At 56.5% G+C, this 20585-nt stretch overlaps 2 protein-coding genes across 2 annotated transcripts; both read left to right on the top strand.

Moving 5' to 3' along the window:
• Positions 1-34: 34 nt before the first annotated feature.
• Positions 35-4212, top strand: MRPL2 (mitochondrial ribosomal protein L2). Its single transcript, XM_086371734.1, has 7 exons — positions 35-181; positions 1792-1960; positions 2711-2852; positions 2962-3077; positions 3153-3263; positions 3541-3614; positions 3958-4212. Exons 1-7 carry the CDS (start codon positions 86-88, stop codon positions 4168-4170), a joined length of 921 nt encoding a protein of 306 aa, XP_086227860.1. The 5' UTR covers positions 35-85; the 3' UTR covers positions 4171-4212.
• Positions 4213-4625: 413 nt separating this feature from the next.
• Positions 4626-20486, top strand: CUL7 (cullin 7). Its single transcript, XM_086371711.1, has 26 exons — positions 4626-4919; positions 5783-6370; positions 6801-6952; positions 7086-7583; positions 8307-8448; positions 8542-8738; positions 8975-9203; positions 9974-10211; positions 10314-10419; positions 11914-12141; positions 12416-12506; positions 12610-12781; positions 12960-13065; positions 13369-13464; positions 13599-13774; positions 13883-14016; positions 14334-14516; positions 14745-14851; positions 14943-15125; positions 16583-16743; positions 16907-17123; positions 17234-17534; positions 18212-18357; positions 18481-18607; positions 18696-18901; positions 19190-20486. The coding sequence occupies exons 2-26, from the start codon at positions 5791-5793 to the stop codon at positions 19511-19513; spliced, it is 5100 nt and encodes a 1699-aa protein (XP_086227837.1). The 5' UTR covers positions 4626-4919; positions 5783-5790; the 3' UTR covers positions 19514-20486.
• Positions 20487-20585: the final 99 nt, after the last annotated feature.

Raw genomic sequence — 20585 nt, 5'->3', positions numbered from 1 at the left:
ACCTGTTAGCGTCATCCAGCAGCGCCAGGCGGCCAGGCTAAAGGTGATGGTGGCGTCCTGAGCACGCCCGAATCTGGCCAAACTCATGGCCCTGCGGGTAGTGACCCGCGCTCTTGGCTCACTGAGCCTGACCCCCCGGATTGCCGCCGTCCCCGGCCCAAGCCTGCTCCCGGCCGCCCAGGTAATCCATCTTACCCGGGAATGTAGTTGTTTCCACTCCGGCTGCCGGAGAGGGGCCTCCAGGAGAATCGAGGTGGGAGATTAGAGTCTGATTAGGAGTCACATCGGCCCGTGACCTTTAATAAGTCACGCTCAGCCTCAGCTTTCTCCTTCCTAAGTGTTGCTATCTCACAGGGTCACTGGAGTCCTCAAACGAGATATTGGAGGTGAAGTGATTTGTAGACAAAAGCACAAGTTTCAGTAACTTACATTTATTGTCTTCTTATAAGCCAAGCATAATAAACGTTTTAAATAAGTGAATCCCTTTTAACCATTTACAGTTATTATCAGTCCCAGTTTATATATGAGAATACATCAGTAGTTCAAGGTCATACACCAACCATTGGAGCTAGGCAGTCTGGTTTCAGAGCCGGGACTCTTAACCATTATTATAACCATTAAGGATGAGTTACTGCTGAGATTATGGAATTAAGGTCAAGATAACCGAGAATTGGAGACTAACATGAAGATATCACAAAGTTCCCAAGGGTGTCGACTTAAAAAAATGCATGTCATGAGAGTTGTTTTATTTGGGGAAATGTGAGGACTGCAGCCCAGGAGATGACACCCCAGATAGCTCTGAGAAACTGCTCCAGAGAGGCAGAAGGGAAGGACAGTATGTATGTGATTTTGGTAAAGGGGGAGTGGGCTGCAATCAAGCACAGGTTTTTTTTTTTTAAATGTTTCTGCTGGTTTTGTGAAGCTTCTGCTAGTCACGAGAAACAGTTGTCAGCATGAAGAATTTTAGTGTTTTTCTCGATAAGAAGAGATAAAAGAATTGGGCTCATAAAAATCAGCTTCCAAGAATATCTAATTATCTGAAGATCTGTCATGCCAGGTTTTTGGGAACACAGGTGCCTCATTTCTGCTCTCCATCCTGAGCTCCGTCAGGGGGTGTTGGAGGTCAGCAACTGCCGCAGCACATGATTTAATCCTTGTAGAGGTAGATGGCAAGCACCCATGGCAAGTGCCAATTTGTTGACCTGGGTAACTAGTGATTACAGGAAAGTTAGTCTTACCCTCTCTGGACCTTTCAGACTGATGGTAGAGTTTGGCAGATGTGTACTTCAAATTCAAAACCAAACCAACCTACTGTGTAAATGCTGAGAAAACAGTAGGGAACAAGACATAAATGATCTCTCCCCTACATTCATATTTGGAAAATTCTCAGAAACATGCAGCAAAATGGGCAGAAGGCATTGGTGCTGATGGTGGTACATAGATATATAGGAATTAACCAGCGCTGGAGAAGGTAGTTGTTTAAGGAAGGAAAAGTTTCTTAGAGGAGAGTTTTGAGGCAAATTTGGAAGAAGATGCACCAAGGGGAGAACATTCCATTGAAGAAATACTTCAGAGGTGAGAGGATCAGATGAGGAGAGGTGATCAACACACATGCACCTAGATAAGCATTCTGAACTGGTATTTGTGAAGGGTAGAGTTTTGGGGTAGCTGGTCTGGGACGCTTCCAGGAGGAAGGAAGCCACAAGCTAAACTTTGTGCCCTCTCCCTTGGCTCTCTGAGGCTTCTCCTTCAATTAGCTTTCAAGTGAAAAAGATTTCTGTTTATTTCTAGGTGACAAACAATGTCCTCCTTCAGCTGCCCTCTGCGTCGATGTTGCTTCCCAGGCGCCCACTCCTTACCTCTGTGGCCCTTAGTGCTAAGTTTGTGTCCTGGAAGAGTCGTACGAAGTATACCACTATGCCAGTAAAGATGAGGAAGTCTGGGGGCCGAAACCACACAGGTAAGAACAAGGGCAAGAAGATTTCAGCAGTAAAGAGCAAAAACATGGTAGGACCCTTGGCCTGTATTTTGATACAGGCAGAGGAATGTAGTTAAAAAGCATTTATTGGACTCCTCCTGCATGTAGTATGTGTGTAAGAGTGAGAGAATAGAATAGAAAACAACATAAAGAGCCGGTGCTCCTAAAGGTAGGTAATGGAAGAAAACTGGACATACTCAGGAAGTTCCATGACATTTTCCTGCACACCCTTCAAAAAGTATTTTTGGCTGTACTGGATCTTTGTTGCTGCTCAGGATTTTTCTCTGCTTGTGGCAAGCTGGGGCCACTTGGCTTTTCTTGTGGAGCACGGGCTCTAGGGCGCTCCAGCTTCAGTAGTTGAAGCATGTGGGCTCAGTAGTGGCAGTTCCCAGGCACTAGAGCACAGGCTCAATAGTTGTGGCACACAGGCTTAGTTGCCCCATAGCATGTGGCATCTTCCCAGACCAGAGATCAAACTCCTGTCTCCTGCATTGGCAGGCAGCTTCTTTACCACTGAGCCAGCAGGGAAGCACCCCCTGTAATTGTGTTTTTACCAGGTTCCACGTGGGTGTTCACTCCCACTTACCCCATTGTGCTATGCAAATTTTAATCATTTTCTGCTTGTGTTGTAATGTTGGGAAAGCACTGCCCTCTGCCTAGGATGTGTCTGTTCCCAGTGTTGGGAACTGACTCATCTGACCTGGTCATGATCCTGTGCTATCCTGACCACAGGCCGTATCCAGGTGCATGGTATTGGCGGGGGCCACAAGCAGCGTTATCGAATGATTGACTTTCTGCGGTTCCGGCCTGAGCAGGAATCCAAGCCAGGACCCTTTGAGGAGAAGGTCATAGTTGTCCGCTATGATCCCTGTAGGCAAGTTTGGGATGTGAAGTGGTGGTGTGGCTGGCTGACTGCTCTGTGGCTTTTCAGGAGATGTGAGGCTGCCTAGGTGGTTTGCTTACCTGTCCCTCACTCTGCACAGGTCAGCAGACATAGCTCTGGTTGCTGGGGGCAACCGGAAACGCTGGATCATTGCCACAGAAAACATGAAGGCTGGAGACACAATCCTGAACTCTGACCACATAGGCCGAATGGCAGGTGAGTGATGGCCACCAGATGTGTGTGGGCTGAGAGGCTCAAGGGTGCTGGTGCTGACGAAATTCTGTCTTTTAGTTGCTGCTCGGGAAGGGGACGCCCATCCTCTTGGGGCCTTGCCAGTGGGGACCCTCATCAACAATGTGGAGAGTGAGCCAGGCCGCGGGGCCCAGTATATCCGAGCTGCCGGTATGAAGAAAGGAACTTGTTGGGATCTTACAGTTTGAAAGGCCAGGGGGTACTTGAGGTTGCAGCTCTCTGAACCCATGGGCCCACATCTCGTCCACTGGCAGAGAAAAAGAGGGAAAACAAGGCTGAAGAGGTGGTTGTGTTTTTGACCTAAAACCACATATGCCTCCTGCTTCACTGTTTCTACTCCTCAAAGGGAAAGCAAGGGCAGTGTGTGGGGTGGTGGCTCCCACCTCCTGCTTTGTGGAGGGTCGCAGCTGTTTCTTCCCTTCCCCAGGGACCTGTGGCGTGCTGCTACGGAAGGTGAACGGGACAGCCATTATCCAGCTGCCCTCTAAGAGGCAGATGCAGGTGCATGGTGGGGGTGGGAGGGGTCAGTACAGGAGGAATTTTTTGGAATGTACCTTACCTGTCCAGGATAGTTCCCAGGTGTTTTATGTTGGGAAGTGCCTGGAGCTAGGTCTGTCCTTTTTGCCATGTGACCAGGTGTGCCTTGTCGGGCTGGCAGTAGGGAGCAGTGCCTTTCATTCTCAACTACTGTAGGACCTGCATTCGGGTTCAGTTATGTTGTGCTTTTCCCGTATTTTCTCCCTTTCTCTCCTTGAGTTTGAGAAGTTCCCCAGAGTCCCTACCCTCAACGTGTCAGGTTCTTTCCCCGCATGGTGCATTCCCCTCCATCTGCTCTCTGCATCAGGTGCTGGAGACGTGCACAGCCACAGTGGGCCGAGTCTCCAACGTTGACCACAACAAACGGGTCATCGGCAAGGCTGGGCGGAACCGCTGGCTGGGAAAGAGGCCGAACAGTGGGCGATGGCACCGCAAGGGGGGCTGGGCAGGCCGAAAGATCCGGCCGCTGCCCCCCATGAAGAGTTACGTGAAGCTGCCCTCAGCTGCTGCCCAAAACTGATATTCCTGGACTCTAATAAAATGGCCCCTATTTTTTTTTTAACGTTTCTGGTTTTTCTGGGGAGGATGGTACATTACTGGACAGGTGTTGGAGGGGACGGAAGTGAACAACCGTTGGGGGAGGAGAAAGGAAAATATAGGGCGAGGACTGGGGCCGGCCCCCCGTCTCACTTCCAGCCGCCCCCTGGCCTCAATCCCACTATATGTCACGGAGAGGGAGTAAATGACCTCCAAAGTCGTCTCCAGTTCTGACTTTGGTTAGAGGGGCAGGTACTTCCGGTGGCAGAAGGAGGGGGACCAAAAGGAAGAGGAAAGGGCGGTGCCGGAGAGGAGGCGCCGTGCGTCGCCGAGGTGGCACCGGCGGCTCCGCCCCGGCGCTCCCCAGGGGCCCCCAGTGTTCCGCCCTGCTCGGCGGAAATGAGCGGCGGCTCGGGGCAGGCGGGCGGCCGGGCTCCCAGAGGCGGGCGGGTGGGGGACGGGCCCCGCCCTTTCGGGCCCGGGAGGCCGCGGACCTGCGCGCGGGTGGGGCGCTGACGGCCGCCAGGGCCCCCGGGGGCTCGGGCCCGCGCGCCACGCCCCCTGCGGCCTCCAGGCCTGCGGAGACACGCCCCCTCCCGCCTCTCCGCCTCGACCCCTTCGGGGGGCCCAGGCGGAGCCCAAATCTCTGCCAGCGCCGCCGCCATCGTCTGTGCCGCGTTCCTAGCTCGGCGAAGGACAGGCCTCGCGTTGGGACCCCCATCGACTTCTGAGGTGGCCCGAGCCCCGCCGCGGCGCCCCCCCCCCCCCCCCCCCCCCGCTCCGAGCCCGGGTTTCCTTCCGCCCACTCACCCCCAGCCCCCCACCCCCGGGCTTCGAGTCCCCCATCCCGCTGCGCCTCGGAATCCTGGTTTCTTTGGCCTAGCCCCTTACCCCCGGACCTTGCCGCGCGCCCCTGGCTTCTTCGGCCTTCCATCCTGGTCCCCCGAAACCGCGCGCCCCTCACCCATCAGTTCTCCTGTGCACACTGTTCGGGTCCTCACGTCGCCCCCACCGACCTTGATGCTCCAGTGCCTCTAGCCTTGGGTGCCTTCAGCCCACCAGCCCCTCCTCCCAGCCCGTCCGGCCCTGCGCCCTCACTCCATCACCAGATCTCGGGATCTCTTGTTCCTGCAGACTCTCCCGTGCTTCAGCCATTAGAGCTACTACCACCCCTTTGCATACACACTCTGTTCTCGATCCTCAACACCCCAAAACACACATCCCTCTGGGCATCACATACCCCCTTCCCAGGTCCGCTGCCGCCTGTCCAGGGCCCTGGGATTCACTTTTAATTCCAAGGCTTCCCTGCCTCCACTGTCCCCTCCCCACTGCTCCAAAGGAGCTCCCTCCATGCTGCACTCCGGGCCTTGGACTCTCCTTTTAGCCCGCCAATTTTGAGTTCTTTCAGAACAAACTCCCGGGTATTCTCTGCTTAGGCCTGGCCCCACCCAGCCTAGAGCAGGCAACTCCTGGACCCTGCTTCACCCCACCCAGCCTGACAGCTGTTGCCATATTTGCTGTCCCAACTCCTGGATGTCCTTGATTTTCTGACTTCTCACTCTAGCTTGCCTGTTCTCTTTCCCTTGTGTTGCCAGGTGCCAAGATGGTGGGGGAACTCCGTTACAGGGAATTCAGGGTGCCCCTGGGGCCCGGCTTGCACGCTTATCCAGAGGAGCTGATCCGCCAGCGAGTGGGCCATGATGGGCATCCTGAGTACCAGATCCGCTGGCTCATCCTCCGGCGTGGGGATGACGGGGAAGGGGGCTCCAACCACGTGGACTGCAAGGCTGAGCACATCCTGCTATGGATGTCCAATGACGAAATCTATGCCAACTGCCACAAGATGCTGGGCGAGGACGGCCAGGTCATCGGGCCCTCCCAGGAGACAGCAGGAGAGGCTGGAGCGCTGGACAAATCCGTGCTGGGGGAGATGGAAACTGACGTGAAGTCTCTGATTCAGAGGGCGCTTCGGCAGCTGGAGGAATGTGTGGGCACCATTCCTCCCGCTCCTCTGCTCCACACTGTCCACGTGCTCAGTGCCTACGCCAGCATTGAGCCCCTCACCGGGGTCTTCAAGGACCCAAGGGTCCTGGACTTGCTCATGCACATGCTTAGCAGTCCCGATTATCAGATTCGCTGGAGCGCAGGCCGGATGATTCAAGCCCTGGCCTCCCATGATGCTGGTGAGGGGCAGCGTGGGGAGGAAAGGGGAGCTGGAAAGGGGCTGGGTCAGCTTAACATCTCACAGGGCCCTATGATAGGCGCCCCTGATCTCAGCAGTATGTAAATGATTCTGTGACCCTTCTCTTTACATTGCAGGGAGGGAGGTGGGAAGGTGAGTGTGGACATCTCTGCAGAAAGGGAAGACTGAATCTTCAAGAACCTCCTATTAACTGTTTTCCTAGGCGGAGGAAGAGTTTAGACTTAAATTTTTGCAGATGAGGCAGTAATAAGGTAGAATAATATAGTAAGCTTTGGCTTTTGGAGCAAAGCAGCAAATCGTGTCATTCTGCTGTGTGGCAGCAAAGGTGTGAACTAAGAGTAAAGGGTCCACAAGAGGGGTCTGGGAAGGACGAGGTTAGGAGCTGTTACTGATTGGAATGTGGGTTCCAGGGACCCGGACCCAGATCCTTTTCTCACTAAGCCAGCAAGAGGCCATTGAGAAACACCTGGATTTTGACAGCCGCTGTGCTCTGCTGGCACTGTTTGCACAGGCCACGCTCTCTGAACACCCGATGTCTTTTGAGGGCATTCAGCTGCCACAGGTATTCTGTGGGGAGTATTGGGAGGGAGCTGTGGACAAAACCTGGGGACCGGGCCTTTGCACCTGCCCTCAGAGGACAGTGTGGAGAGAAAGCTGGAACAAGGTAAGTGTAGACCAGAGTTTGTGTCCTGCAGGTCCCAGGAAGGCTGCTCTTCTCCCTGGTGAAGCGCTATTTGCATGTCACCTTCCTCCTGGATCAGTTGAATGACACTGCTGCGGAACCAGGAGCCCCGAACTCCACTCCTGAGGAGCTGAGTGGGGAGAGGGGTCGCCTGGAGCTGGAGTTCAGCATGGCCATGGGCACGCTGATCTCAGAGCTGGTGCAGGCCATGCGCTGGGACCAGGTCTGGAGCAGACAGGGGCCCTCGGGACAGCCCTCCGGTTCCATCTTCCAGCCCCAGCTGGTGGATGAGGGCCCAGGGCTCCCACCTGCCCAGGCCTTGCCTTCCCGCAGGAGGTCAAGGAGGTTTCGACCTCGCTCTGAGTTCGCAAGTGGTAATACCTATGCCTTGTATGTGCGGGATGCGCTGCAGCCGGGCATGCGAGTGCGGATGCTGGATGACTACGAGGAGATCAGCGCGGGCGACGAGGGCGAGTTCCGGCAGAGCAACAATGGCGTGCCCCCTGTGCAGGTGAGGAGGGCCACCGCTGGGGGTCTGTCTGCGTGGGGCATCGCTGGGGCTTCACGCTTCATGCTGGGGGCTCCAGCATGCTACTCACAGTGAAAACCCTCAGTAAGCTTGGGAGGGTAAAAGGGAGTCAGCGATTGAGAGAGGAGCCATTTGGAGGGCTGAGAAAATTTGTCTGTAGAAGACTCTGAGGTCAGGGAGACTCACTCCCACGAAGAACCTGGTAACAATGAGACCGTTCCAAAGGTCAAGTTCAGCAAGACTGTGGTTAAGGCCAGGAGGAAGTACAGGGGCGTAAGCTGCCAAGAATAGGGACTTCCCTGGTGGTCCAGTGATGAAGACTCCACGTTCCCAATGCAGGGGGCCCCAATTTGATTCCTGGTCTGGGAATTAGATCCCACTCTCTGCAACTAAGCTCCCACATGCTGCAATGAAGATCGAAGATCTCACATGCCGGAACTAAGACCCGGGGCAGCCAAATAAATAAATACTAAAAAAAAAAAAGCCACCAAGGATAGGAGAGAAGAAAGATGTTCCCGTTTAGAGAAGGCATCCTTTACGTGCTCACGTGGCTTCTCCATATACCGTGTGTTCTGCTCTTTGGAGGTTTTTCCAAACCTGGCCAGGTGGTCACCCTGAGGGCTGTGGGTCCACATTCATCATCAGGTCATAGCCAGTCACTAGGTAACCTCTTGGCCCCTTCCCTATTTTTCCCGTTTCCCCCAGGTGCTGTGGGAGTCAACAGGCCGCACCTATTGGGTGCACTGGCACATGCTGGAGATTCTGGGCTTTGAGGAAGACATCGAGAACATGGTTGAGGCTGCGGATGAGTACCAGGGGGCAGCGGTCAGTGCAGCCGTGGGCACAGGTGAGCCCAGAGAGGAAGCCGGGGTCAGCTCGGAGCAGTGGTCCGGTGGGGGCGGGCAGCGACATCTCTGCGCCCTGTGGCCCATTTCCACAGCCCTGCCATCCTGGCGCTGGATGCCCATGACCGAGCTCTATGCTGTGCCCTACGTGTGGCCTGAGGACGAGGACACTGAGGAGAGTGAACACCTGACTCAGGCCGAGTGGTGGGAGCTCCTCTTCTTCATCAAGAAGCTGGACGGCCCTGACCATCAGGAGGTTCTCCAGATCCTTCAGGAGAACCTGGACGGGGAGGTAGAGCCGGACTGTGTTAGGGGGGTGTGGAAGGCTGGGGATGGGAAGCAGAGGCTGACAGCGTAAGGGGCTTCAGGGGAGGAGTCTAGGATGTTTGGGGTTGGCAAACTGTTTGGGAGGAGCCTGCCATGAGAGGTTCGGGGTGGAGAAGGCGCATGCAGAGAACCCATCCCCTGGCAAGCGCCTGTGCGGGCGGGTAGAGCCACCTGCAGCGAGAGCGTTTCCCCTGATGGCAGGTTCTGGATGACGAGATCCTGGCTGAACTGGCCGTGCCCACGGAGTTGGCCCAAGACCTGCTGCTGGCTCTGCCACAGCGACTCGACGACAGCGCCCTCAGGGACCTGCTCAACTGCCGCGTCTACAGGAAGTATGGGCCCGAGGCCCTGGCAGGGCAGCTGGCCCATCCGTCCCTGCTGGAAGCCCGGGCCCAGCCTCAGGAATCAGCTGACGCGGCCAGAGTGGAAGGTGGGGTGCCACATGGACAGCAGCTCTGCATAGTGGCCCAAGGGCGTTAGCCCAGGAGAGACGTCTGTGCTGGGTTTTGTGCAATCCTGTCTTGAGACCGATGGCACTTTAGGAAGAGTCTGAAATGTTGAGATTAGCAGTGAATGGAGAAGCAGACGTTGTGCTCCCTCCAAAGAATGAAGGAGGATGTAAGGTTAGAACGTTGCGGGAGTTCCCTGGCGGTCCACTGATTAAGACTTGGCACTTTCACTACAGTGGCCTGGGTTTGATCCCTGGTCGGGGAACTAAGATCCTGCAAGGTGAGAGGCACAGCCAAACAGCACAAACATCGCAAGAGATTTTGAAGCCCTGGAAGTCCTCACGTTGAATTTTTTCTGCTGGAGGGAAAAACAGATTATTGCATGCTTCTGGAAAATGCTCTTCTGTTTGCGGATAGGAAGCTCTGCTGCTTTATTTTGGAAGGGGGCCCTCACCTCGCAACTTTTGAGATTTTAGTTCCCTGTCCAGAGACCAAACCCAGCCCTCTACAGTGGAAGCACAGAGCTAGACTGCTGGGGAAGTCTCTCCCTTGCTATTTTAAGAAAACAAAAAGTTTGTCATGAAGCTGTCATTAAGAGCTCTGAGATCCCCAGAACCTAACTTTTAGGGGGAACAAAAAAATCAAAAATATTTTTAGAAGAGTAACAGGAGAGTTACGAATGTGTCTCTCCTTTTCCGACCTTTCCCGTCACTAACAGTGGCCAACTCTTGTGACTTCCCCTCTCCTGTAGCAAAAGAAGCCCCAACTCAGGGCTCCAACACGCCACTGCAGCGTCTGGCAGAGGGTTTCGGTCCGGCTGGGAAAATCTTCGTGGATCTGGAGGAAGCGTTCCGCTCAGAGGGGCCCCAGCAGGGAGAGGCCAAGCCCCTCCTCCTGCAGCTGCAGCGGCAGCCCCAGCCCTTCCTCGTGCTCATGCGGAGCCTCGACACTCCTGCCGCCAACAAGCCCCTGCACCTGGCTGTTCTGAGGTGAGGGGGTGCGGTGGGGCGGGGCGGGGCGGGGCGGGGCAGAAGGGTCTCTGAGCCTGACTGCGCATCTCTCTCCTCCCACCCCGCCCCCACGCTCCCCAGAATCCTGATGCAGCTGGTGGATTTCCCTGAGGCACTGCTGCTCCCCTGGCATGAAGCCATGGACGCCTGCATGGCCTGCCTGCGGTCCCCAAACACTGACCGAGAGGTACCCCTACCCCGCCCTGGGGAGATACTGAGTGGGGAGGAGGCCAGGTAGCTTCTTGCAAGGCAGACATCCCACCCCACCCTGGGTGTGGGGGGCACCATGGAGCCTTTGTGCTCTTGGTTTGGGTTTTGTGTTTGAAACTGAATTATATATATATTTTAAAAAGGTCATACTGTTCAGAGTTCACAAATGAGAGCAGTGTAACAAGGTATAAACTGAAAATTCTCACTCCCACCTGAGTCCCGTTTTCCCAGTGCCCCCCAACATGCCCCTTTTTGGTAACCACTTGTATTCATTTATGTATCTTTCCTGTGTTTCCTTAGATAAACAAGCCCAGAAGTGATCTTACTTGCCATCTCTTTTTGTTACATAAAAGGTTATATTTATGTTACATTAAGAGCCTCAGTGGAGACTTCCTCAGGTAGTGCTTCCCCTACAAGAGGCACTGGTTCAATCTCTGGTTAGGGAACTAAGATCCCCTATGCTGGGGCATAGCCAAAAAAAAAAAAAAAATGAATGCCCCAAAAAATCCAACAACAAAGAAGAGCCTCAGTGGCTCCTGTCTGGCTGAGCCTGTGGAGGAAAGGGGAGTGAAGGAGGCGGGGTTGGGGTGGGGGCCATCACAGCCGCCTGCCCTGGAGCGCTCCTGGGCACTGAAGGCTTGGGGAAGGGGTCAGAGAACTGGAGTCCTGGAGGCAGTGCATGTTTGCAGCACACACCTTTGGCTGCTCCCCAGGTTTTAGCGCTGTGGTGGGCTTACACACATCTGCTCCCTCTTGGCCCCCTCCTTGCCCTCAGGTGTCTCTGCTTGAGGCCTGAGCATCTCAAAACCCAGCCCCACAGCTGGTTCTGGGACAGCTGGGCCTGAGAAGAAACAACCAGAGATGCCCCCGACACCTGTTGGCAGCGTAGTCAGTGGCCCACAACCCCAGGTCCAGGGCACCTCTTGGCTTTCCCATTGCAGTTTGTTTGGTTCTCCAACTTCACCAAGCCCTCACACCTCCCCATCCCTGTCTCTCTCTCTTTTAATGCTGAGTTTTCAAGCTGCTTATTTTCTTTTTATTAATTTGCGTATTACTTAAGACCACTCTGGGTCTCTGTGGCTGCGCGTGGGCTCTCTCTAGTTGTGGCACGTAAGAGCTGCTCTTCGTTGTGGTGCGTGGGCTTCTCATTGCGATGACTTCTCTCGTGCAACACAAACTCTAGGTGTGTGGACTTTGGTAGTTGCAGCTCATGGGTTCTAGAGCTCGGCCTCAGTAGTTGTGGCGCCTGGGCTTAGCTGTCCCGAGGCATGGGGGATCTTCCTGGACCAGGGGTTGAACCTGTGTCCCCTGCATTGGCAGGCGGATTCTGTGGGAAGCCCCATCCCTGTCTCTTCACTTCCTCACTCTGTGTTCACCGCAGTAGCCCGGCACACAGTAGGTGTGTAGTCAGCACTGCTGAAGATGCCTTGTGGTCCATCCCCTTTATTTACCACCCCCACGCTCATCCCAGGTGCTCCAGGAGCTGATCCTCTTCCTGCACCGCCTGGCCTCCGTGAGCAGGGACTATGCTGTGGTGCTCAATCAGCTGGGAGCCCGGGATGCCATCTCCAAGGCCCTGGAGAAGCACCTGGGAAAGCTGGAGCTGGCTCAGGAGCTGCGGGACATGGTGTTCAAGTGCGAGAAGCATGCCCACCTCTACCGGAAGCTCACCACCAACATCCTGGGAGGCTGTATCCAGGTCAGGGGGAAGGTCAGGGGACACTAGTGGTTCACAGCTGGGTGAGAGTATGAAACCCTAGCGGTGGCAGGGGAAGGGGTGTGTGTTTCTGAAGCTGGAAGGCAGGTGAGTCTAGTGAACCTGGGGGGCGTTGGTTCTCGGCCCCTCTTGGCTCGCTGACCCTGCTCTGCCAGTGGCATGGAAGTGGTCCCACAGCTGCTGGGTTTTTCCTCCACCCGTGTCTCCGTGTCCCTGCCCCCTCCCCGCACCCTTTCTCTCCATGTCCCGGCTGCAGATGGTGCTGGGCCAGATCGAAGACCACAGACGAACCCACCGCCCCATCAACATCCCCTTCTTCGATGTGTTCCTCAGATACCTGTGCCAGGGTTCGTGCGTGTACCCTCACCACCCCGAGTCTCCACACCTCCAAGTGTTTTCCCCCCTGCATCTGCCAGGCTGTGACCACCACCCCTTCCCGCGTGCCTGCAGGCTCCAGCATGGAGGTGAAGGAGGACAAGTGCTGGGAGAAGGTGGAGGTGTCGTCCAACCCGCACCGGGCCAGCAAGCTGACGGACCGCAACCCCAAGACCTACTGGGAGTCCAACGGCAGCGCCGGCTCCCACCGCATCACCCTGCACATGCAGCAGGGCATCCTCATCAGGTAGCGCACCCCAGGCCTGCGCCTGGCACACACCCTCGCCTTCTCGTGACTTCCCTGCTGTTGGTCTTGGGGAGGGCCCCCGTCCCCCTGAACGTGACCAAAAGGTCCCCCTGGCTGTGACTGTGGGGACGTGACTGGATCTGGTGCTGACTGGTTCCTCTGCCCTCATCCCTCCCAGGCAGCTGGCTCTGCTGGTGGCTAGCGAGGACTTGAGCTACATGCCCGCCAGGGTGGTGGTGTTCGGGGGCGACAGCGCCACCTCCCTTAACACGGAACTCAACTCGGTAGGGCCCCTTGTGCCGTTTGGCCACCCCTCACGGGATCAACCCTCCTACCCAGATCCCTAAAAGCCCGTGTTCCTCCCTCTTGAGCCCCATAGAAGATGAAGTCCGCCCCTGCACCCCTGTGATGGCATCAGGCCCCGAGCGGTGAGGGTGGTATTAGGATCCCTTCCGTCAGGACCCCATGCACCCTAGGGCTGGGGGAAGGAGGGACAGCAGGGAACAGGAACAGACTAGGGTGCCTTCAGCACTCCCATCCACACAGCGGGCAGTGACCATGCTCTCTGCTTGCCCCCACCCCGCCAGGTGAATGTGATGCCCTCCGCCAGCCGAGTGGTCCTCCTGGAGAACCTGAGCCGCATCTGGCCCGTCATCCAGATCCGCATAAAGCGCTGCCAGCAGGTGGGGCTAGGGGACGTGGGGTGGGGGCCGTGGGCCCCACGCTCTGCACTGTGACTTGTAGTTCTCGGACCAGCACTCCAGCCCGTCCTGAGGAGTGTGTGGGGCCGGGGGAAACGGGCCTATGTGCGTTGCAGGGCGGCATTGACACGCGCATTCGGGGCTTGGAGGTCCTGGGCCCCAAGCCCACCTTCTGGCCGGTGTTCCGGGAGCAGCTGTGCCGCCACACGCGCCTCTTCTACATGGTCCGGGCACAGGCTTGGAGCCAGGACATCGCAGAGGACCGCAGAGGGCTCCTGCACCTGAGCTCCAGGTGTGCGAGCACAGGCGTGCCCGTGTGCCTGAGGGGTAGCCTGCAGTCTCAGGCTGGTGGACTTGGGCCTGTAGCCCCCAACACCTTCCTACCCGCTCCCCTTCCCAGACTCAACGGGGCCCTACGCCACGAGCAGAACTTTGCCAGTCGCTTCCTCCCTGATGAAGAGGCCGCCCAGGCGCTGGGCAAGACCTGCTGGGAGGCCCTGGTCAGCCCCCTGGTGCAGAACATCACCTGCCCTGGTAACCGCCCCGACCCATTCACCATCCCGACACTCAGCCCCACTCACCAGCCCCTTCTTGCTCTTCCCTGGGTGACGCCTTTGGCCCATTTGGCACCTGAAATTCATTCAGCCTCCCCAAGCCCCCCGCTTCTCACAGCCCAGGGGCGCCTCCTTTCCATGTGTCCCAGTGTCAGCTGACCCCACGCAGTCAGGAGGGCCCTTGCTCCCTCCCCTCCCATGCGGTCCACTGCTCTTCCTCTGCACGCCCATCCAGGCCAGCCTCCTCGGCAGGCTCTGCACACTCGCCCTGCCTTAGCTTGTTCTTCCCACCTCCAGATGAAGAAGGCGTCAGCCCACTGGGCTGGCTGTTGGACCAGTACCTGGAGTGTCGGGAGGCTGCCCACAACCCGCAGAGCCGCGCGGCAGCATTCTCCTCGCGGGTGCGCCGCCTCACCCACCTGCTGGTGCACGTGGAGCCCTGCGAAGCGCCCCCCGCGGTGGCGGCCACGCCTCGGCCCAGTGAGTGCCGGGAGCTGGCTTGGGGGTGGGGGCGTCTCCTTCCTCACTGTCCCCTCCCTGCATGCTCAGCCTGCTGCTCGCCTCCTGGTTTGTGTCACCCCCACCGGGGAGCATCATTTCGGTGGGCAGTGTGTCTGGAAAGATCCCCTGGGCTCACCACTGAATGGGGGACCCAGGAGCTGAGGGGCTTCCCCTGCCCTTCCTCTGCCCCTTCCCCTGTGTCCACAGAGGGCAGAAACAGAAGCCACGACTGGAGCTCCCTGGCCACCCGGGGGCTTCCCAGCAGCATCATGAGAAACCTGACGCGCTGCTGGCGGGCGGTGGTGGAGGAGCAGGTGGGCCGGGGCGGGCCGGACGGGGCGGGCCGGCGGAGCTGTGCCCCTGGTGTGTTGGGTTGCCATCACGCTGCCACCTCCTACTCTCCAGGTGCACAGCTTTCTGACCTCACGCTGGCGGGATGATGACTTTGTGCCCCGCTACTGCGAACACTTCAGTAATCTGCAGAAAGCGAGCTCCGAGCTGTTTGGGCCACGGGCAGCCTTTTTGCTGGCGCTGCAGAATGGCTGTGCTGGTGCCCTGCTGAAGCTGCCTTTCCTCAGAGCTGCCCACGTAAGCTTCCTGTGTCCCCTCCCCTGGGACCTCTCCCCTCAAACTCTCTCTTCCCCTCCTCAGAGTTGCCCACCCCCTATGTTCCCACTCAGCAAGAAGCATGTATTGGTATAGACCATGTTATCAAAAATCTAAAAAGAAAAAAAAAAGGGAATTCCCTGGTTGCCCAATGGTTAGGACCCTGTACTTTCACTGCTGTGGGCCCAAATTCCATCCCTGGGCAAGGAACTAAGATCTCACACACACACAAAAAGATAAAAGGAAAAAAATGACCTGCTTTGTGCCATTCTAATATCTCTCTGCATACCTTCTTCTACTTGCGTGCTTGATTTCACTTAGTTTTACCCACGAGTAGCTAAATGCTTTATCCTGTTTTCTTTTGACCCTTACATTAAAAGTCATTTTCATGTTGCTATTTGTCCTCAAATTTTTGCATAGAGTCCATCAAATGGATGTACTATAATTTCCTCCACCATTCCTATTATTCCAAAAATATTTAACAAGTGCTTAACCCACTCCAGTATTACTGCCTGCTGAATCCCATGGACAGAGGAACCTAGTGGGCTACAGTCCATGGGGTCACGAAGACTTGGACATGACTGACCAACTAACACTTTTAATACTTAATATGTGTCAGGCACTGTGATAAGAGCTGAAGATAGATGAAGTCCCTTCCCTCCAAGTTCACAAATCGGAAAATTCACGTGACTCACTTTATCTCAGTGGCCTTGTGTGCTTGTCTCCTTGTGTTAAATTATTATTGTTGGATTTTAGACATGCTAAGGAGAAGGCAATGGCACCCCACTCCGGTACTCTTGCCTGGAGAATCCCATGGACGGAGGAGCCTGGAGGGCTGAAGTCCATGGGGTCGCTGAGGGTCGGACACCACTGAGTGACTTCACTTTCACTTTTCGCTTTCATGCATTGGAGAAGGAAATGGCAACCCACTCCAGTGTTCTTGCCTGGAGAATCCCAGGGACGGAGGAGCCTGGTGGGCTGCCGTCTCTGGGGTCGCACCGAGTCGGACACGACTGAAGTGACTTAGCAGCAGCAGCAGACATGCTAAATGTGAAAATTGTGTTTATCATTGTTAGTATTTTTTTAAACATTCTTTATTTTACTGAATTTATTTGGGGGTGTCACGTCTTAGTTGTGGCACGTGGGATAAACCCGGGCCCCCAGCATTGGTAGCATGGAGTCTTAACCATTGGACCATCAGGGAAGTCCCAGAATTGTTAATGTACACAGTTGTTAATGATTTTATGAATTTTATAAAATTGTTGACCAGTTGATAAAGCTGCTGGCCATTCATATTTCCTTCCTCAGACCCTCCTCCTCCCTGTGCTCCCACTCACCAGCTTCATTCTCTCCTTCAGTTTCTGACTACGATCATACCACCCTGAACACACCCGATCTCGCCTCCTTCACAGTTTTCCTGTGCTCTTCCCACTGCCCAGGTGAGTGAGCAGTTTGCCCGACACATCGACCAGCGGATCCAGGGCAGCCGGATTGGTGGGGCCCGGGGAATGGAGATGCTGGCCCAACTGCAGCGATGCCTGGAAACCGTCCTCATCTTCTCTGGCCTGGAGATAGCCACCACTTTCGAGCATTACTACCAGTGAGTGTGGACCGAGGGAGTGGGAGGTGGGGGGAGGCAGGATGATGGGCAAGGCAAGCGCTCGGGGTCTGGGGGGCTGGGGTCTGGGTAGGCTGGAGTCTTGGAGTGGGAGGCCCTGCCAGGCAGCCTCACCAAGGCTCGGCCTGGGCTGTGCACGCTGCAGGCACTACATGGCGGACCGTCTCCTGGGCGTGGGCTCGAGCTGGCTGGAGGGGGCCGTGCTGGAGCAGATCGGCCCCTGCTTCCCCACCCGCCTCCCCCAGCAGATGTTGCGGAGCCTGAGCACCTCGGAGGAGCTGCAGCGCCAGTTCCACGTATACCAGCTCCAGCGGCTGGATCAGGAGCTCCTGAAGCTGGAGGACACAGAGAAGAAGATACAGGTGGGAGCGGGGGAGGGAACTAAAGTAGCAAGAAGAGAGGAAGGCAGAGAGAGGCTTGGGACAGACCGAGGAGCCGGCTGGCTTAGGGGCACCCTGTGTTCCATCTTCAGGTGAGCCGTGACGCCAGCGCCAGTGGCAGGGGCCATGAGAGAGGGACCGGGGAGGAAGCTGAGCTGGAAGCTGGGGCTGTGGCGGCGGCGGCAGCAGCCGGCGTGGCGGGGGAGGAGGAGGAGGAGGAGGACGAGAGCGAGGACCTCTACTATGAAGGGGCGATGCCAGAAGTGTCTGTGCTCGTCCTGTCGCCACGCTGCTGGCCCACCGCCTCCATCTGCCACACGCTCAACCCCAGAACCTGCCTGCCTGCCTACCTGAGGGGCACCTTGAACCGATACTCCAACTTCTACAACAAGCGTGAGCAGCTGGGCTGAGGGAACTGGGGACCTGGGAAGAGGATGAGATGCTGGGAAATAACCTGGGGCTGGCAGCCTGTAGATTTGAGAAAAGACTGGAGCTTAGGTTTGGAGTAGGGGTGGGGTGAAAGGGCACCAGATCCCGGGACTCTTGCTGTTTCTATTTTTCAAATAATGACCTGGGACTTCCTTTATGGTGGGAAGGATGGAGGCAGGAGGCACCTGAGGTCCACAGAAGGTGGTGGGTGTCTGTTCCTGGTCAGTCATCGTAACCTCAGCTCCCCACTGGGGGCTGATCCTGGGCTGGGCAGTGAAAAATAGGTGGGTGATACTGAGACCTTGCTCTCAGAGAGCTCCTCCACCAGCTTCAAGACATTGTTTCCAACTTGATGAGAGCCCCAGTCCTTTCTCACTTTGTGGCTTTGTCTCCCTTAAAAAAATGGAGAACCCCTCGGAGGCACTGATCATGAGCTGCCTGGCACGGGGTGGGCTCCCAGATACCTGAGGCTGACCCAGGAGGCAGACTCAAGGAAGGCCAAGCTCTGGAAGCTCAGACCAAGAGCCAGTGTCCAGACACGCTGGACCCCAGGCTCTGCAGAGGTTAGTGAGGACAAAACTCCAGCGATGGCGCGTCCTCTCCAACTCCCCAACTCCTGCCGCCTCCCTGACACTCCTCAGGTCAGACCTACCCTGCCCTGGAGCGGGCCCCGCAAAGGCGACTGCAGTGGACGTGGCTGGGCCGGGCAGAGCTGCAGTTCGGGGACCAGACGCTGCATGTGTCCACCGTGCAGATGTGGCTGCTACTGCATTTCAACGAGCTGAAGGTGGCCCAGCTCCCCCACGCCTCCCTGCTCCCGCGACCTGTCCATCCTCTTTCTTCTCTCCACCCTCTCTCTTCCCTGCCCCCTCACCCTGGGAGGCCCTGATGCTTCCCTCTTCTTCCCAAGGCGGTCTCTGTGGAGAGTCTGCTGGCACTCTCGGGGCTCCCTCCAGATGTGCTGAATCAGGCAGTTGGGCCTCTGACTTCCTCAAGGGGCCCCCTGGACCTTGATGAGACAAAGGACACCCCAGCAGGTCTGTACTTAGGGCACTGGGGCCTGTGTCCTGAGCTGGGGCCAGTGTCCTCGGGGGACCCCTGCCAAGTGACCAGCGCTTATTTCAGGATTGCTCAAGATTCGAGACAGCAGTGAGGAACCCAGGCCTCGGAGGGGCAACGTGTGGCTCATCCCAGCTCAGACATACCTGAAAGCTGAGGACGAAGAGGGCCGGAACTTGGAGAAGAGACGGAACCTTCTCAACTGCCTCATCGTCCGAATCCTCAAAGCCCGTGGGGACGAGGGGCTGCACATCGACCAGCTTGTCTGCCTGGTAGGTGGGGGTGGGTGGTGGGTGAGGGGGCTTTGTCAGTTGGAGGGCAGTCTCCAGGAGGAGGTGGGGGCCCTGCGGGGTGGGGGCAGTCTCCAGGAGGAGGTGGGGGCCCTGCGGGGTGGGGGCAGTCTCCAGGAGGAGGTGGATCCCCATGCAAAGTCTTGGCTCACTGTGGACCCTGTAGGTGGGTGAGAAGTGAGGTTGGGCCTCGCTGTCCTTGGACTGGGGGCTAGAGGTGGGGTAAGCTGGGCGTCCCTGACCTCTTTTCCCTTTGGCCCTCTACACCAGGTGCTGGAGGCTTGGCAGAAGGGCCCGTGTCCCCCCAGGGGCCTGGTCAGCAGCCTTGGCAGGGGGTCCACCTGCGGCAGTGCTGACGTTCTCTCCTGCATCCTGCACCTGCTGGGCAAGGGCACGGTGAGACGCCAGGACGACCGGCCCCAGATGCTGTCTTATGCGGTTCCCATGACTGTCATGGAGCCTCACACTGAGTCCCTGAACCCAGGCTCCTTGGGCCCCAACCCACCCCTCACCTTCCACACCCTGCAGATCCGCTCCCGGGGCGTGCCCTATGCCTCCTGCACAAGCACCCAGAGCTTCTCTACCTTCCGGTAGCCCTGGAGACAGGGTCAGGGCTAGGTAGGGCCAGGGCTTTCCACAGAATAAAATGCAGGAGTTTGATTACTTGGCCTGTGTGGTAACTGCCAGGGGTCTGCCAAGGGTGGGGACTTTCCTGGCTGAAAGGAGACAGGAGCCCTCAGCTCTGAGGCTGAATCATGCCATGCCAGGGTCCTTTGCGTGAGGATGGCAGGCTGTGTGGGACTGAGCACCCTCCTCTCAGCTGGGGGAATTAAGTGTACTCCAGGGATGAGCCTTCTTGAAGGGTATGTGGTCAGAAGAGCTTTCACCTGGCAGGCTGGAGAGTCAAGCCCATCTCGCCACTAGCTGGATGGCTTGCAACTTCAGCAGATCATCAAGCAGGGATCTACTTTCCTCGTTTGTGGAATTGATTGGACACTGTGCCCTCCGGAGCTAAGGCTGACAGGGAAGGTGAGATAAAGGACCCTTGTGGCCACTGCAGGCCCCCAGGACCTTAACATGTTCCACCTGGAAGCTCTAGGATCTGGGTTAGAAGGAACTGCAGCTCCCATGGCTCCTCCTTGCCCCTGTGCACTCCCGCACACCAGTAGCCTTCCCTGCCCTCAGGACTTTCCGTCTCTGCAGGGCAAACATTCCCAGGCTTTGACTTTTGCTTCCCTGATCCTTAAAGCCCTTGAGCTGGTTTGCACACCAAGGACCACATAATGATCCCATTTATAGTCATGTCCCCCAGTTGGCCAGTTAGAGACAGAATGTGGTTTAGTGGTTGCCTGTAGTTGGGGGGATTGGGAAAAACTGAGGAGTAACTGCTACAAGGTATGGCATTTCTTTTGGGGGTGTTGAAAATGTTAAAAAACTGTGGTGATGGTCAATTCTGTGAATATATTTAAAATCACTGAACTGTTAACACTTTAAATGAGTAAAGTCTACGGTATGTGAATTGTATCTCAATAAAGCTGTTAATAAAAACCAAAACCAACCAAACTAACCCAAACTGAAGCTCAGTGCTTTCCTACATCTCCTCTGCCTCCTCCTTGAAGGGGGAAAGTAGCAGGTTGGAAGTTGGGGCCAATACAGCCTTGTGGTG

This window comes from Bos grunniens, chromosome 23, assembly GCF_055505025.1.
Source record: "Bos grunniens cultivar Pamir isolate PY7600 chromosome 23, Bosgru_T2T1.0, whole genome shotgun sequence".
NCBI classification, from domain to species: Eukaryota; Metazoa; Chordata; class Mammalia; order Artiodactyla; family Bovidae; genus Bos; species Bos grunniens.
The sequence above is the reverse complement of the archived record's forward strand: the minus strand, read 5'-3'. Positions and strand labels throughout refer to the sequence as shown.